Below are 17,109 nucleotides of genomic sequence, written 5' to 3'. Positions count from 1 at the left end.
AGTAAAGAATAATATAAGGCCAACTGAATATCAGTTGCCAAGCTTTATCTGCTAGCAAGTGTTTCATGTTCCAACACTTCCAAAATGGCCTTAAAACACATGCATTACACACTTCTGTTTGCAAGGGCACCATCTGCGAGAGCTTACAAAGCCGTAGATTATGAAAATTATTCTGGATCTGATGGGGAACAAGTGAACGTGTTGCTGAGGAAGGCTTGGCTTCATTGCCATTGTCACCCCATGTCCTCGATCCTCTGCAGGAAGCCTATGGGAACCACGCCAATGGGTTTGTGTTGTCTCCGTCGTTGCCATGCATCCTCACGACCGAAAGGAATCGGTGGCTGCTCGCTTCCAATCCTGCAGTGAGGTCGGCCATTTGTTGCACGGTCAATGACTTGCAGCTTGCAAAAGAGACGTACACCACGCATCCATTTGGATGGATGTCATCAAGCCTCTCTAGCTAGACACGTGGGTGTGTTGGTGCTGGCTTCATTGGAGGTTGAGCACCAACGAACGAGCCCACTGGAAACACGGACAGGAAGGTGAACGGTGCAGCGACACGCAGACGGGACAAAGAGAGGCTCATGGAGATCGCGATACTCATCCGGCAAAACACCTTCGTGGAGCAGCAATTGGGGCTACATGCCGCACCAGAGAGCGAGGATGATCGGATCGATGTCGGGCGAGAAAGTGTCCATTGGATCCGTCATGAGAGAAAGTGTCGATTGTATTAAATAGATTGCTAGTATGAGAAAATATCATTAATTCTTTTCTCGATTATCATTGGTGACTTGCATAGATGTAAAACGTATATTTCATATCGGCCTTGTATAAATAAATGGAGGGAGTACAGCCGATCGATCACGTAACAACCAAGCGGTCAGCTTGATAAGCTAGGGACAAACTTTCCATCGATCATGTAACAAAACAGGAAACTGCATGGAGTGCGGCAGAGTAGCGAGCGTACGAAGACGAGACCATAAATATTACATCCTTTATTTATTGATAGGTATAGATATATTATATTTTATCGACTCACTGTCACTCACAAGGTAGTTACACAACACAACGAGCGCAGCGCCCTCAGCGCATGCAAGCATTACTACCACGTGATAGGGTGCCGTGAACATTCAGCAGCATTCCAGCAGATTGCTGGTCGTCCTAGGCTTCCAGCCTTCTCCTTATTTGGACAGGCAAGCCACCCTTCATCCTCAGGGTTATCGAAAGCGCGTGCTCTGGCACGCCGCCGCCGGCCTTATCGGCCATGACGTCGACCACAAATTCTTCGAGAACACTGGCGACAATGGACTTCATCTGCACGTATGCCATCTCCTTCCCAAGGCACGTCCTCGGTCCGGCGTGGAACACCGTGTACAGGAACGGGCTCACCGGCCGGAAAGCCCCATCGTCGTCGAGCCACCGCTCGGGCTTGAACTCGGCGCAGTCTGTGCCCCATATCGTGGCGAGCCGCCCCATGGCGTACGCATTGTATGTGATGGACCAGCCGGCACCGACGTGCGTGCCATCAGGGAGCGTGTCATCTGCCGCACATGTCTCGGAGGAGTCAATCGCCACCGGTGGGTAGAGCCTCATCGACTCGGTGAGCGCGGCGTGCAGGTACTGCATGCTCCGGAGATCATCGAACGTGAATGGATCGCCAGGGTGGGTGCCCGTTGTGAACCGAACCGAGCGGACCTCGTCGGCGATGCGTGCGACAACGTTCGGTCGGGACGACACGAGCCAGAAGAACCACGTCAGCGCCGAGGATGTCGTCTCGCGGCCGGCGAGCAGGAAACTGAGGACGATGTCCCGGAGCGCCTCGTCGCCGTGATCGCCGCTCGCCACGAGCCTTGACAGAAGGTCGCCTCTGTTGTTATTCCCAGACGAGCTTTGACGGCGGGCGCGGACGATGTCCATGGCGAACCCATGTACGTTGGCGATGGCCTTCCTCAGGCGGCGCTCTTTGCCGACATCGAGCCACCTCTTGATCTTCCAGGTGACCTCCAGCCACCGCTTAACGGTGAGTTCTTGCGCCTCGATGAAGGCACGCATGAAGTCTGACTTGCCGTCTGTCAAGACACCGTCGTCGGCGAGGGAGCACGGGTCGTGGCCAAAGGAGATCATGCAGACGGTATCGAACGCGAATCGCTCGAGCACGTCCTGCATGTCGAGAACCTTGTGGCCGCCGCTGGCCCCCGCGCGTCGCAGCAACGGCAGCAGCCTGTTTCTGACCTCGGACTGCACGGAATCGATGACGAAACCGCGGAGCGAGTGCGTGGTGAACTCACGGCTGGCGCTCTTGCGCTGCCAGAGCCATTGCTCCCCGTCGGAGTTGAAGATGCCGTGGCCGAGGAAGTCGCCCATGACGGGGATGGTGCTGTCGCCTTTGGGGTAGTTGGCGAAATTGGTGCGCAGGACGTGCTCGACATCGGCCGGGTTGCCCGTGATGATGCAGGTGATCATCCCGGGAATCCAGAAGCCCATCCTCCTCTCCGGGCTGCCGATGATGAGGTCGGTCGACCAGTCGAGGAAGCGGTGGCGGTTCTTGAGGAACGCGTAGAGATGGCCGAGCAGCGGGTGGCTAGTGAGGCCATGGCTGCTCGGCTTCTTCTTGGCCAGAGTACGCCGCACGATGCGGTGGGAAATGTAGAGTATGGCAGGAAGCAGCAGGAGCAGGAGCAGGAGCATCTTGTTCTTCTGGTGTTGAACTATGGCTATGTGAGTTGGACGGATGGAGGAGTATATGTAAGGCCCCGAACCGAGAGGTGTACCGACCTTCTCTTCCTTCCGGATCCGGCTTGCCTACTCCCTCCTCATGCTCCCATTTGTGCTCCCACTTCATCCTACGGTTGTCCCTTCCTTCTCGGGTCGTCGCTCGTTTAGGCCCTAAAGCATCAATCAGTTCACTAATTCGTGATGGAAAGCGAGCGACAAACAAAGAAAGAAGCTCAACACAGTAGCAGCTAATTAAGGTACCTCCCCCTCAAAAAATAAAAGCTAATTATAGCTGCGATCCATCGATCAATTCTAGCCTCCAGCTTCCGGCGTGGCCAACTACTGCTGTTGACTTGAATCGGATGCATGCTGATTGGTTGGGGCGTATCGTGCGAACAGGATTTGTCCGCCATGTTAATCGGGAGTTGGGAGATACAGGTGATCGTCGCCGTCGCAGCGACCGTACGAGCAGATCCGTTACCTCCTGGCAATCGCCCGATCGAGCAAGTCCACTCTGTCCTCGCCTCCGCTGGATGTCGGTTGTAAATCGAGATTGAGATCAGGGAAGGGATCGACAAGGGAATTGGTAGAGGTGGTACGGCTGGGAGGTGCCGAATCGGTGCAAAAAACGTGGCCAGAACGGGGATACACGTATCCCGAAGTATCCACTTTTTCCGGGATCAAAAAAGGAATTCAATAACTCTCAAACATTCAGATTTTGAGCATTTCGTCCCGAACGTTTTTACATGGCAACTTTAGTTCATAGGGGATGGCAACTTTAGTTCATAGGGGATGGCAACTTCGTCCTTTTTCGTTTTTTTGTCAGAAAATTGCCGCGTCCCTCTCCCTTGCCCGCTGCCTCTCGCGGCGGGCGGCTCGCGCCTCTGACTCCGGCGTGCGTGTCCTGGCCGGCGCCGCGGCGGCCGGCACAAGCACCCATTGCTGCCCGCGTGGGGGAGCAACAGGCGGCAGGGCAAGGGGACGGCGTGGTGGAGGCGCGGACTGCGTAGCCCGCGCGGAGCCAAGCACCAGCCGGGAGAAGCCATCGTTGGCTTCCTCGCTGCGGCGGCGGGGAAGAGACGAGGCCGATCCGAAACTGCCACCCGTGTCCACCTTGGACCTCTTGAGGGCAATGCGAAGGGGTAGATCCTCGCCATGGTGCTCGACATGGTGTGGCCAGAGTCACAGGAGTGGTCGCAGTGGATCGAATCGAAGAAAACGGAGGGAAGAAGAGGAGACGAATCGAGAGTGGAGTGAGCTAGGGTTTTCGGATTGGGGATATTTGTGGGGACGGAGTGGGGTAGGGGCGGGCCGTGCCGACATGGCGGGTGTGTCCAGGCGCGCCCGGACGCCCCGTATCCGTCTCATATTTGGGCTGGATATGAGGGGTGCCGGACAGTCTAGACGTGTGAGGGTCGTTTAAGGTGCTCGGCTGTGTCAGAAAAACGTGACTGATCAGTGACCGGGCGGGCCATGCCGTTTGAGAACGGTATGAGACCGTCCGAGCACATGCGTTACCCCCTGGCAATCGCCCGATCGAGCAAGTCCTCTCTGTCCTCGCCTCCGCTGGATGTAGGTTGTAAATCGTGACTGACATCAGGGAAGAGAGAAGGGAATTGGTAGAGGTGCCCACCGCGGGGGTGCTTTCGAAAAAATCACACGATTAGCAGGGACGGAGGTCGGCGTCTTTGCGTAAATATAAGGGCCAAGTTTCATTAGTCGTAGGATTTACGATGGATGGTCAGCGCTGATGGGATACAGGGATGCAAAGATATGATCGGATTCACCAGATACGATGCCTGGGATACAGGGTAGCAAAGATATGACAGGATTCACCAGATAGGACGCCCTCATCTAGATGTGGCATAGACCATATATAATACTATCAACCACCACCACCGGCTCCTCCCTTCTCTGGACAAGCTGGATACTACCTTGATAGTAGTCAAACTAGCAGGCTTCCTGCTAATTAAGGCAAGTCTCCTATCTATATATATACTCTGTAAGGGATGCGAGCTACCAAACCAATTGATCAGAGAGAGAGAGAGAGAGAGAGAGAGAGAGAGAGAGACATGTGGAGGCTAAAGATCGCGGAGGGCAGCGGCAACCCACTGCTGCGCACCACCAACGGCCACGTCGGCCGGCAGGTATGGGAGTTCGATCCTGCCGCGGATGACCCCGACGAGGTCGCCGCCGTTGATGTCGCCCGCCGTGACTTCACCAGCCGCCGGCACCAGATGAAGAACAGCTCCGACCTTCTCATGCGCATGCAGGTCTCCTTAGTTGCACTGTTTCTTTCTTTCTCTTCCTTTCACATGACGAAAATCAGGACCGTGCTAAACTTCACCTATATATGCTTGGGACCGTGTTCCACTTCAAAAGAAATTGTTGAAACTTCACCATGCATTAGTCTTTACTTTTTAGTTGGGACTAAGATCATCTACATATGGTTGTGTGCAATCCAAGGGGTTGCAATCTCCTTTCCTAAAAAGATGGCCATGTTAATTAGACGTACGCGTCGCCATATCCAACAACACCAAGAGAGGACGCCATGCGCACACCTTGGCTTCCGCAGTTCCCTACAGTTTCATAGTTGGTCCCATTGAGATTATATCCAGAGAGAGAGAGAAAGAGAGAGAGAGAGAGAGATAGATGGTCGCAATGAAATAGTAGTAGTATATGCTTTCTTTTTGCGGGTAGTAGTAGTATATGTACAGTCCAAATAAATGTGTATATGTGCTTCCTACGAATATATAATAGCTAGGAGTACCATTGTTCATTCTGTTTAGCTGAAAACTTGACCGCAACTTTAATTGATTAGCCATTTTCTGTCATGCAGTTGTCCAAGTCAAACGGCCTCAAGACGAACCTTCCTGATCCCATCAAGCTTGAGCAGCATGGCTATGCCACACAAGAGGCCGTCTTGATATCTTTAAAGAGGGCCATCAGCCGCTATTCCACGCTCCAGGCAGATGATGGCCACTGGCCTGGGGAGTTCGCTGGCACTTTATTTCTCTTGCCCAGCTTGGTATTACTTTCTCTTTCTCACTTAACAAGAACAATCCTTTTCTTATCTATTATCATCTTCATACATAAATGCTCCTTCCGTAACGAAATATAAGAGCATTTCGAAACGCTCTTATATTTCTTTACAGAGGGAGTAGATGTTATTTTCCTGTTTTGACTCCCATCGACCATTTTTTTTCAGATTGTAGCATTGCATGTGACTAGATCACTGACTACTGTGTTGACATCGGAACATCAAAAAGAGATTCGGCGATATCTCTACAATCACCAGGCACGTATGAATGCCTAATGACAACTTTGATTAAATCTATAATTAAAGATGCCATGTATTTCCTGATATTCATTATTAAGAGTGCAGAATGAAGATGGGGGCTGGGGACTGCACATCGAGGGGACAAGCACAATGTTCTGTTCTGTCATGAACTATGTCGCTTTGAGATTGCTAGGGGAGGGGCTGGATTCACATGGATCCATGCTGCAAGCTCGGAGTTGGATATTGGACCATGGAGGAGCAACTTTAACACCATCTTGGGGAAAATTCTTTCTTTCGGTACGTAGAGAACATAATAGGATGTCCAAAGTACATATGTACATACACACTTATTTTTGCAGTTGATCTCGAAAGGGAATGGAATACATATATTTGGGCAGTCTCATATCCTTCATCCCAAAAGGGAATGGAGTACATATGTTGTTGGATTTTCAACCTAGAGGGATTTCTTGTCTGATATTTCCCTGACTTCTTGCTAAAGGTCCTTGGAGTATATGATTGGTCGGGGAACAATCCATTGCCACCAGAACTATGGATGGTACCCTATTTCCTGCCGATTCATCCAGGTCTGGGCCTCCAACTTCAGTTTCTTCATTTACTCGAAGGGTTGGTTGTGCTTTGCTGCGCCGTTGGTGTTGTTGGCTTTTCATTAAAAAAATACTCTCTCTGTTTCAAAATCTACGTGAATTAGTTTATTGAAAAGTCAAACCTTTTAAGTTCGATCAAAATTACAGAGAAATATATCAAATCCATAATGCCATATCGGTGTCATTAGATTCATCATGAAATGATTTTTCATATTTTATTTATTTAGTATTTTGGTGGCCAAAGTACAAGAAAGTTTACTTTTCAAAAAACTAATACTCCACCTGTTCTTAAATATAAGTATTTTTAGAGATTCTACTACAAACTACATATGAATGTATATAGACATATTTTAGAGTATAGATTCACTCATTTTGCTCGGTATGTAGTCCATAGTAAAATCTATAAAAAGACTTATATTAGGAACGGAGGGAGTACACCTTATATTCTGCTACTGAGGTTCACAAGTAGGGGAGATGATGGGGTGTGTTTCCTTTATTTAAAATATGGTGTTTCGATGGGCCTTTCGCGGTGAGATTCTATGTTGTATGCTAATCAACCCATATTTATGTGGTTGGATTTTTTGCGTCCATGAGTGCATGTACTATATTGGTGCTACAGCATCACATATTGACGCTTCTTGTTTCTAGGTGGTGTGAGGGTGCACGGGATTGATATGTTTTAATAGGCCGGTTGCTGCCAATTAATTTAAAAAATGGTTGACACGGTCAAAATGTGAACCAATTCCAAAATTGTATACCTCAATCGAGTGGGAGAGCTCCAAAATTAAGAAGTGTGGTGAACTAAAACAATTGAATGAGAGAGCTCCTTGAGAAATTGTTGACCCAATCAAAACCGGATGACCCAATTTCAAATTGAAGACCTCATTTGATTGTGAGGCATTTAAAAATTAGGGAGCATAGTATATGTAATATGTAACTGAATTCATTATTTAAAATTTGTCATCTAGCATCACACTTTCTTACTAGTCCATCTCAAACTTTTTACATAATGTCTTAACATGCTTTTTTCCCCTCAAAATTAGCTCCCTAGATTGGTTCTACCAGAATAATGTCATTATTTTACTTTCAAAATAAGTATTTAATTTGAAATTTTTCTTGAAAAAGAAGATAGACCCGCCTCTGCATCATAATGATGCATGCAACCATTCTTACTTTCATAGTGAACTAGTGAATAATATTTAAAGTTGTGCCAAATCAATGGATCGTGGAAATAGAATCTCCATTCATTTCGCCGCACAGAACCACACTCAATCCACCATATTTACATTGCCTACAAATTAAGGGTATTCAAGATGATAAGTGGCCCATACATCATTGCAAACTCCAAAAACTCGGATGTAAAGCTTTCAGAAAAATATCAGATAATTCTTGCTAATAATTGAAATATTTAGGATAAGAGTATATCTCATTAGTGAGCTAAGGGCAACAGATAAACAACTGAATTTTGTCACAAAATTCTCTACACTCCACACCCTTGTCTATTGTTATGAATTATCTTATAACCAGCCAAATATCCATGCATATGCACGAACTATCTTCTATTGGAATTTTTAGAAAACTTGCCACTTAAATCTTTTTTTGGTGGAAGTACTGCAACCATCTTACATGTATTTCATAGAATTTTATAGGATATAGTCAGGAATTGCCGATGTTAACTATGTACAAATATGGGAATAGAAAATAATGCATGGAGTACCAAATACATATACTAGACTCATCCTTCTTATTTAATCAGGGCGCATGTGGTGTCATTCTCGTTTGGTATATTTGCCCATGTCATACCTATACGGGACGAGGTTCGTTGGAACTGCAACATCAATTGTACTAGACTTGAGGAACGAGCTCTACACCGTACCGTACAATGAGATTGACTGGGACGAGGCTCGCAATGGGTGTGCCAAGGTATCACTAATACTCACTTCAACTACTCTATCAACTCTTTACTCCACTTATTATTTGAGGTAATTTGTACAAACTCTATGTATTTCAGTTGGTTGTGGAATCATTGTTGGATATAGTCTAGAATACACTGCATGAAAAAATCTTAAATTAGCGTTTGACAAAAGGACATCATGGGAAATGCTAATGTACGTGCACGAGGCTGAATTGGTGAACTAGAGAAAACTACCATATATACCATCACGTACATTCTGGGAGGTTTGTTTTTAGTAAATGCAAAGATTGTGCCTTGACACATTGATTAAAAGACCATTAAGACTAAACATCTACGACATAAAAAGACCCACAATCACTGGACAAACATTACAACTAATTCCAAATTAACTAACAACCACTGTCCTTGATGCCATCCAAACATAAACTAATGACACTCATTGCCTACTAAAACCTTGGGCACAGGAAGTGAGAAACCATCTCTGCAAAGAAGGGCATAATTGGGTCACTCCTATTTCGAGAAGATAGGACGTTGATAGCAATCGCCAATCGTCAACATCGCATCACCTTCAAAGATGACCACATCATGCCTGAGTGATCTCGATCTCACCAATTAGCCTGGATATGGTCATTGTCTAATCGGCAGGCATGAGATGGCCCAAGAGGCCAGAAAGGGCACATGCAAGACATCATGCACTTATTGTAGATGTGTTGGAAATGCCAACCTCCGATCATCCTTAGAATAAACACATCAACGTACGCTTTCCCTCTTGCAACACACACTCGAATCTTAAGCTTATAGGTTTATGGTAGTAAATTGTTAAACTCTTTGATCCACCAGATTCTAAAAATGTAGTAGCAGCCAAAAGGTTAGAATAGGACATGTATTCCTGGAAAAATTAGAGGATTGTAAAACATTAGGATTTTAAGACTTTAGTGTCTTATTCTTGAATCAAGATAAACACCAGACTCCTAATAACCATAGAGAAATCATAGTCAAGAAACCCTAGCCTAACTCTTCGTGAATAGAAATTGTACAATGAGATCTAAGTAGTTTGTAAAATTCCTGTGATTTTTCGACGAAACAGAAATCAAAGTAAAATTTCTTAAGTTATACCTTTTCATCTGTTCCTTTAAATGATGTGGAAAGATTGTTTCAACAAAATAATGTATTATATTTTCATGGGTTTCTCCATTTTTTGCGATTAGGAAGCATAAAATAAGGAACTAATCTAAACCAAACATTTTCTTATACAACCATTACTACAACATCAGTGAGTCTTCAGCAAGAGATCCAACATATAGCTCCCCTCCATAAGAAATATTCTCCACCGATGGTGTCCATCACATCGAAAGGATGCAATTTAGTTTTGGTGTGGTTAATGGAACATTATGACCATTATTAAACCTCAGATTAAGGGATAGAAGTATGAAACCAAAGGATTTCTATAACCATGACCATAGCTTTCAGAAATCTTGTGAACTGAAATATTGATTTTGGTTGCATTGAAGGAAGATCTCTATTATTCCCATTCACCACTGCAAGATATTGTATGGGCTACTCTCAAGAAAATTGGTGAACCAATATTTCTCCACTGGCCTGGCAGCAATTTGCGGAAGAGAGCTCTAGACAATGTCATGAAACATATAAAGTACGAGGATGAAACTACTCAATACTTATGCATTGGTCCTCTAAATAAGGTAAAGGAAGGGTTACTTTGATAATAAATCCATCATTGTTTTCCTTATATAGGTCCAAACTCCAAATGGTTCCTATAGTTGATTTGACTTTATTAAATTCATTCTCTATTTATCAGTTAATTTATTTCTTTTATACTTTGTTTCTCAATTGACTACTAGCAATTTGTAAGCAGATGTTGAATATGATTTGTTGCTGGGTGGAAGATCCAAACTCAGAGGCATTCAAACTCCATGTTGAAAGAATATATGATTTCTTATGGGTCGCCGAAGATGGCATGAAGCTGAAGGTGTTTACAAGTTCTTCTGCATTTCATTAAAAAACTCATAGGGGCATTTATTTATAGATTAACTAAGGTGGTGGCAAAAAAATTAAGACACGTTGTACATAATTTGAATCAAATAATATCTATGATGTCTCCTTTACTTCAAATATATACATACATACCACAACACGTCAATTCTCAACAACCTTTATTATACTATGAATTAGCCCCACTCAGCTGGGTGAGGGAGATTACAACCATGTTCAAGTCCTCTCTTCTTGAATTTTAGTGCGTATTTTTCCTTTGTAAAATACAAATAGTTTCTGCTACTTGTTAGAAAAAAAACTATCTATTGGTCACTTACTCACTTTGCTTTTTCATATAGAATATATTTTGAAGCAAAGATTAAGGTGCTAGAAATTTCAACGAAATTTGGTTGTATGAAACATGAATATGAATATTTAGATTCATAATATATGAACTAAAATATAAATTAATATTATATCATTTGAGGGTAATATATATTATATATTTATTAATTATTGTGTAGTTGAAAATATTTATTGAGTATAATAATGGGAACTTTTTCCCATGCTAGTTGTGGTGAGCCTTTGATGAGATGGTATGTGTGCATGTTGAGATAAATAGAGGTAGTGAGAATTAACTACTTAGGTATACTATTTGATACCTCGCACATTAGTGTGGGAACAGGGCCGTCTCTAGAAATCTGAGGCTCGGGGGCGAAAATCAAAACATGGCCAAAATTCTAAAAGAAACATATAATGGAAAAACTAATATAATAAATGCATAATGTCACTCTATTGTATAATTTCGCATCTGTTCTATTTTGCACTAAGTTTAGATATATTTCAAATATTGATGCTAAAAACAGTAAAGGGGTACTAAAACAATAAACTAACCTCATGTTCTACCTAAAAGCAGCAACCATCTAGTATTCTTTAAAATTAATTCATATTCAAACATTAAATAGCCTAATTAGTGTGAAAATAAATAAATCAAGTACAACAAATCCAACCCCGTCGACAAATAAATAAATTACCAACACCTAGCCCCGTGGATAAATAACATGTCCACAGCCTCGCCCTAATTTAGCCTTTGGGGGGTTGAAATTAATAAGTACTAGTGGTCAATTACCAATACCTACTAGTATATGACTGGATGCAGAGGTCATGGAATCATAGGCGATCATCGATCGGGTGCAAGCAGGCGGTGTCCTGGCGGCTGGGCGATTAGCCGCCAGTGAAGCTCTGGTGGTGAACCTATGGAACAGTGAAAAACGATACCTACCTGGACGATTAGCGGAAGCATCATGTGGTATTGGCGGATGTCCCTGCAGCGTCATGGGCTTATTTGGTGGTGGGCTGGTCCTTTTTCTTTGGTTGGTTGATTCTCCCGCTAGATTAAGGCATTAAGCAAAAAAAATTAGCGTTAAGCCAGCTATACACGTGTATATGTTGTATACTAACCATGGTGATTTGGGGGCCCTGTGTGGTCGCCCATCTTGGCCTCCTCAATCGACGAGGCTGTGTGAGAATATAGTGCAATATATTTCAAGGACATTTGGTCATATGGAACATGAATATGATTAGTAACATGAGAACTAAAACTGAAAATACAAATGATTTAATGTGTTTGATTATTTTATAGTTGCAAGATGATTATTAATATAAATACCATACTATATTAAAATTTACCACGCATTTTTGTATGTTGATGAGCCCTTTACTTATGCATGGTGGCATGTTGTGATAGGTTGCATGTTGAATGATGAGGTGGCATGCTTGCATGTTTAGAGAAATAGGTTTGTGGGGGCTAGATGTTTACACATAGAAGATATAAGATATGATAGGGAGTAGATAACTCAAGACTCTCTTGTAGTTGTTTCGGAAGGTCATGGATGATAGCTAGTATGAGTGGGGATGAATAAGTACATATGTTTGGCAGGAAATTCAAATGCATTGCAATCCACTTGCTAAACTAGTTTTTTTTACATTGAAATCGGGATAATGTGTACTTTTTAATTTACTCATAATCTTATACCCTTCTTTGTAGTCTTACAATGGCAGCCAACTATGGGACACAGTTTTGACAGTTCAGGCTATATTTGCTACTGGCTTGACAAAAGAGTTCCCCCATACAATAAAACTTGCCCATGACTATATAAAACGTTCACAGGTAAATATAAAAGATGCTACATGATAATGTATTTGTTAGACACTAATCAATAAGAAGGTTTAATTACTGAATAAAATTTAGTAGTAATTATGTTTAAATATTCATGTAGATTCGTGTGAATTTTCCTGGAGATCAAAGCAAGTGGCATCGTCATATATCTAAAGGTGGATGGACACATTCAACTGCTGACCATGGGTGGCCGGTATCAGACTGTACTGCAGAAGCATTGAAGGTAGTCCTCCCACTTGATTTTTGTATTATCCAAAACCTTTGTGTAATACCGTTCATGTAATCAAAATGTGTAGAATACCCTTGCGTAATATGATTCATGTAGTCAAAATACGTAATACAATCTAGGAAGTCCATGTATTTTAGCTTTGGTAGTCAAAATTATTATAAGGCAAAAATCCCCTTTATCTTGGCTCGCATGCATGCACCGAAACCAGGTTAAATTAAATGTGCAACACCCTCACTTAAATTATACCCCGTCTACGTATAAAGCAGCCAAAATATGCATGGCACCCCGCTTATACTTTTGGTCCACTTCGTTGAAATGGTTATCCCTAAGGAGGGCAGGGGTTCCTGTGTTCATTAAGAAGAAGAGTGATGGTCCCGTTTATAAGAAAAAACAGACTCAAAAACCAAACTTTCAGGGCTAATCAGGGAAAAATGAGTGAAACCCCAAAAATGAAAAATGAAAAATAGAAGAAAAAAACACTAGAGCCTAGGAATAAGGACAAGACAAATGCAGACTCAAGGAACATTGTCTAAGCCCGACACCAGAGCACCAAGGTCCAAAGCAACCGGGTGTGGCTCAAGTGCAAACAAATTGACCATCACTGGCCTAAGAGAACTCATCCATATCGAACCACGCCTCTGAATCAGCATGGAAGCATCATGTGCCGTCATTAGTGTGTGTGAATCATCCTGCAAGGTCCACCTTTGACTTCCCAGTGATGCCTACCAAAGTGATTAATGCCGCAGTCACTTGCGGTAAAAGTGGTATTTTGTACATGTCCAAGTATGCTTTCATATTTTTCTAAGGGCCCTCCACTTTTCTCACCTCTGGCAACTCACCAAAAACGTCCAACAACCTATACTCCGCACGCTTAGTCGCCAGGATGTTGCATGCCCTGTTCTTCTTTTTCAGATGTCCACTTCATCGCCCCCATCCTTCTCCATGTGCGAAGGTGTTGGGGTCCCCAGCCGAGGGTGTGGGACCTCACAAGTAACCTTGTTCAAAAAATCATGCACAGATAATGATTGTGCATCAACATGTATCACTTCATATACAACACTGCTCACCTCAACCTATGACTCAACCACAACATCAGGCTTGCCGAAGTCCCCCATCATGTGCTCCATGTTGAAACCAAGTGGCTCCTCTAAACTAAGAATGGTCATGTGCTAAATATCTTGTTATTTTGGCCAAAGTCCAATACCTTATGTTTTATTATGTTCTGGTGGCCTATATAGATGGGAAATTTGACTTAGATTATGGTATTTTTATCGTCATATTTACCTCGATATCATTACGACCTAAGTACGAGCAATTTCTCTACCGCTCAACCTTGAACTTCACTCAGTTTGAGCTCACTCAAATTTTAGTAAGAGCTGAGCTGAGCCTAGACCAACTCGCTCGAACTCAGTTGGTTTGCAGCCCTGATTCCATGAGCTAAATGAATGGCTCATTGATATGAATAAGCTAATATTGCATTTCTCTTAAGGCATTGATATGAATAAGCTAATATTGCATTTCTCTTAAGGCATTGATATGAATAAGCTAATATTGCATTTCTCTTAAGGCTATACTGTTGTTGATTAAGCTTCCTCCTAAATTGGTTGGCGAGCCTATGGAAACAAGCAGGCTTGATGATGCAGTCAATATTCTATTGTCTTTGATGGTTAGTACCTCCTAGTTCGAACCCATTCTTTTCTTCATTCATTTTTTCTCATAGCTAGTTTGAACTCATTACTCGCATTTTCTAATCAATAGTCTCATTTCTCGAATGTTTCTATGAAACAATAATGTACATTTTAAAATTCTTACTCGACACTCCTTTTGCAGAACGACGATGGTAGTTTTGGTGCATATGAGCTAACAAGATCTTATGAATGGCTTGAGGTGAGTTTGAATAAGCTTCTAGGTACATATTATTGTTTTTTAAACAAAATTCATAAGGAACATTTTTCATCTACTATGTGGGGGGAAGAAACACTTTGTCAAATTTATCATATTAAGTTCATGTATAACAATTCTTGGTTACATCAACCGATAAGACTATAAGTTTCCTCTATGCAATGATGATCATTTGTTTTTCATATACTTCAGTTGCTCAATCCTTCCGAGAGCTTTGGGGACATAATGATCGAGCATTCGTAAGCGACTCTGACCATTGGTTTCTTGCTTAGTTGTCTACGTTGCTAATTTTTTTTGTTTATTTGATGCATTTTGAATCTTTGTTTGCATACAGGTACGTTGAGTGTACATCATCAGTAATCCAGGGTCTAGTGTTATTTAGAGAAATGTACCCCAAACATTGTCGCATGAAAGAGATAGAAAATTGTATCCAAAAGGCTGCAGACTACATTGAGAGCATCCAAAGGAGTGATGGATCATGGTTTGAATTCTCATTAAATTTTCACTTGAAGTTTCTCTCTTTGTTCATTCTTAAATAATCAAAGATTAAACTCCCAGCCTCTTTATCATTTGAACTTGTCCAGTTAATTTCCAACTGTAGGTACGGCTGTTGGGCTATTTGTTTTACCTATGGTACATGGTTTGGGGTGAGAGGATTGATTGCTGCAGGCAGAACGTACAAGAATAGCCAAGCAATCAGAAAAGCATGTGAATTTCTGCTATCCAAGGAGCTTCTCCCATTAGGGGGGTGGGGAGAAAGTTACCTCTCCGGTCAAGACATGGTAAAAGTTTCTCCTTCCTCTTTTTACTCTCATGTCTCAATTACTCCAATTAACCGTGACCGGTGAATGCTTTAATAAACTTACAACACAGGTTTACATCAATCTTGAAGGCAACCGGGCTCACGCAGTCAACACTAGTTGGGCCATGTTGGCCCTAATTGATGCCGGACAGGTGATTTTGTTCCTTTGAAGCTTGCCTTGTACTTAAATCCATTTAGTGCATGCATGTCCTATAGTATTCATTTGCTATGCTACTTCTGAACCGCAACTTGTACACAACTGCATAAACATCTCCATTATTAGTTCATAGGTACGATCAACATATATCATTCTGTGTTGATTGGTTTGTATGCTGACAGTAGTGCATATTTTTTTCGAGTCAACAGGGCCAAAGAGATCCTGCATCTCTACATAGGGCAGCCACGGTTCTGATCAACTTCCAGTCGGAGGATGGAGAGTTCCCTCAGCAAGTAAGTCATTCCTTTTTATTTTAGGAACATCATGTGCTATGCTTGTAAGGGAAAACAATAGTACGGCAGTATATCTCCATAGAAAAAATAGTGATTGAACTATATAAACTTCAATTAATTAATTGATTGCAACTTATCGTTAATTAGTGATTACAAATATAACAACAAGATCTAATTTAATTCCTAGTAGCTAGTGTGCTTTGGAATAACTTTGGCATGTTTCCTCACTTGACAGGACATTATTGGAGTTGCCAACCGCAACCTTATGCTCACTTATGCCCAATACAGGAACATCTTCCCTATCTGGGCTCTTGGAGAGTACTACCGTAGAATTGTCCTGACAACATAAAGGGAGAATCTGCCGTGTATATGTAGCCGTTGAGAATTACACACTGTTCGATGATAATTTGTGCACATAATTTTCCACATCTCCATGGAGCATGGAGTGCCTATTCCCAAAAATACATGATACCATTATCAACATATCTACAAACTTGTTATATTTAATTCAGATGATTCAGTTATTACAATATTCGCTGGGTTCCTCTAGGTGTTATTAAAATATTTGTTGTGTTCCTCTAAGTGTTTCGTTTTACCTTGCAACAGTTAAGAACATCCAGGAGTGGAGTCCGTTACACGCAGAGCATTCTAATCAGTTCACGACCAAACATAAAAATTCTAACAATAGGCTTGGGTATGGGTCACTTCACTGACTGAGTGGCACATTAAATTGCACAGAATGGAAATCGCAAAGGAGCTTTTGTCCGAGATTTCGTTTTTAGGTTGGTGCCTTTTTCGGTAATCAGTAAAACAATAATTGTTGGTCTGCTTACAACACAAAGATTGTAACAACCTATATCACATAATTCATTCATATACAATTTGAAGCACGCCAGTCTATGAAACTACTCTAAGTACCTTTTGGTATTTTACACACTTTTAAGTAACTGTTTAGTAGCATTGTACACACACACAAACACACACACACACATGGCCACATGGAATTATTTGTAGCAAAATCAAAACCATTATCGTGATCTATA

At 42.7% G+C, this 17,109-nt stretch overlaps 2 protein-coding genes across 2 annotated transcripts; one reads left to right on the top strand and one right to left on the bottom strand.

The window, feature by feature from the left end:
• Window positions 1-493: 493 nt before the first annotated feature.
• On the bottom strand, window positions 494-2,703 carry LOC109769221 (cytochrome P450 CYP94D108-like). Its single transcript, XM_040388553.2, has one exon. It carries the CDS (start codon window positions 2,686-2,688, stop codon window positions 1,162-1,164), a length of 1,527 nt encoding a protein of 508 aa, XP_040244487.2. The 5' UTR covers window positions 2,689-2,703; the 3' UTR covers window positions 494-1,161.
• Window positions 2,704-4,787: 2,084 nt separating this feature from the next.
• LOC109769220 (cycloartenol synthase-like) lies at window positions 4,788-16,578 on the top strand. Its single transcript, XM_020327977.3, has 18 exons — window positions 4,788-4,988; window positions 5,555-5,743; window positions 5,924-6,013; window positions 6,101-6,292; window positions 6,495-6,579; window positions 8,357-8,523; window positions 10,027-10,215; window positions 10,389-10,502; window positions 12,552-12,674; window positions 12,784-12,906; window positions 14,480-14,578; window positions 14,743-14,799; window positions 15,007-15,053; window positions 15,149-15,295; window positions 15,416-15,596; window positions 15,688-15,768; window positions 15,983-16,066; window positions 16,302-16,578. The coding sequence occupies exons 1-18, from the start codon at window positions 4,788-4,790 to the stop codon at window positions 16,413-16,415; spliced, it is 2,283 nt and encodes a 760-aa protein (XP_020183566.1). The 3' UTR covers window positions 16,416-16,578.
• The last annotated feature ends 531 nt before the right edge of the window (window positions 16,579-17,109 follow it).

This window comes from Aegilops tauschii, chromosome 5 (genome assembly GCF_002575655.3).
Source record: "Aegilops tauschii subsp. strangulata cultivar AL8/78 chromosome 5, Aet v6.0, whole genome shotgun sequence".
Classification (NCBI taxonomy): domain Eukaryota; kingdom Viridiplantae; phylum Streptophyta; class Magnoliopsida; order Poales; family Poaceae; genus Aegilops; species Aegilops tauschii.
This window is presented reverse-complemented; position numbering and strand designations above follow the sequence as displayed.

Excerpts from the sequence above, each read along its gene's own strand:
- LOC109769221 (XM_040388553.2), bottom strand. The coding sequence starts at position 2,688 with ATGCTCCTGCTCCTGCTCCTGCTGCTTCCTGCCATACTCTACATTTCC.
- LOC109769220 (XM_020327977.3), top strand. The coding sequence starts at position 4,788 with ATGTGGAGGCTAAAGATCGCGGAGGGCAGCGGCAACCCACTGCTGCGC. Across the intron at positions 10,503-12,551 it reads AAGATGGCATGAAGCTGAAG|TCTTACAATGGCAGCCAACT; the intron begins GTGTTTACAAGT and ends CCTTCTTTGTAG. Across the intron at positions 15,296-15,415 it reads CAAAGGAGTGATGGATCATG|GTACGGCTGTTGGGCTATTT; the intron begins GTTTGAATTCTC and ends TTCCAACTGTAG.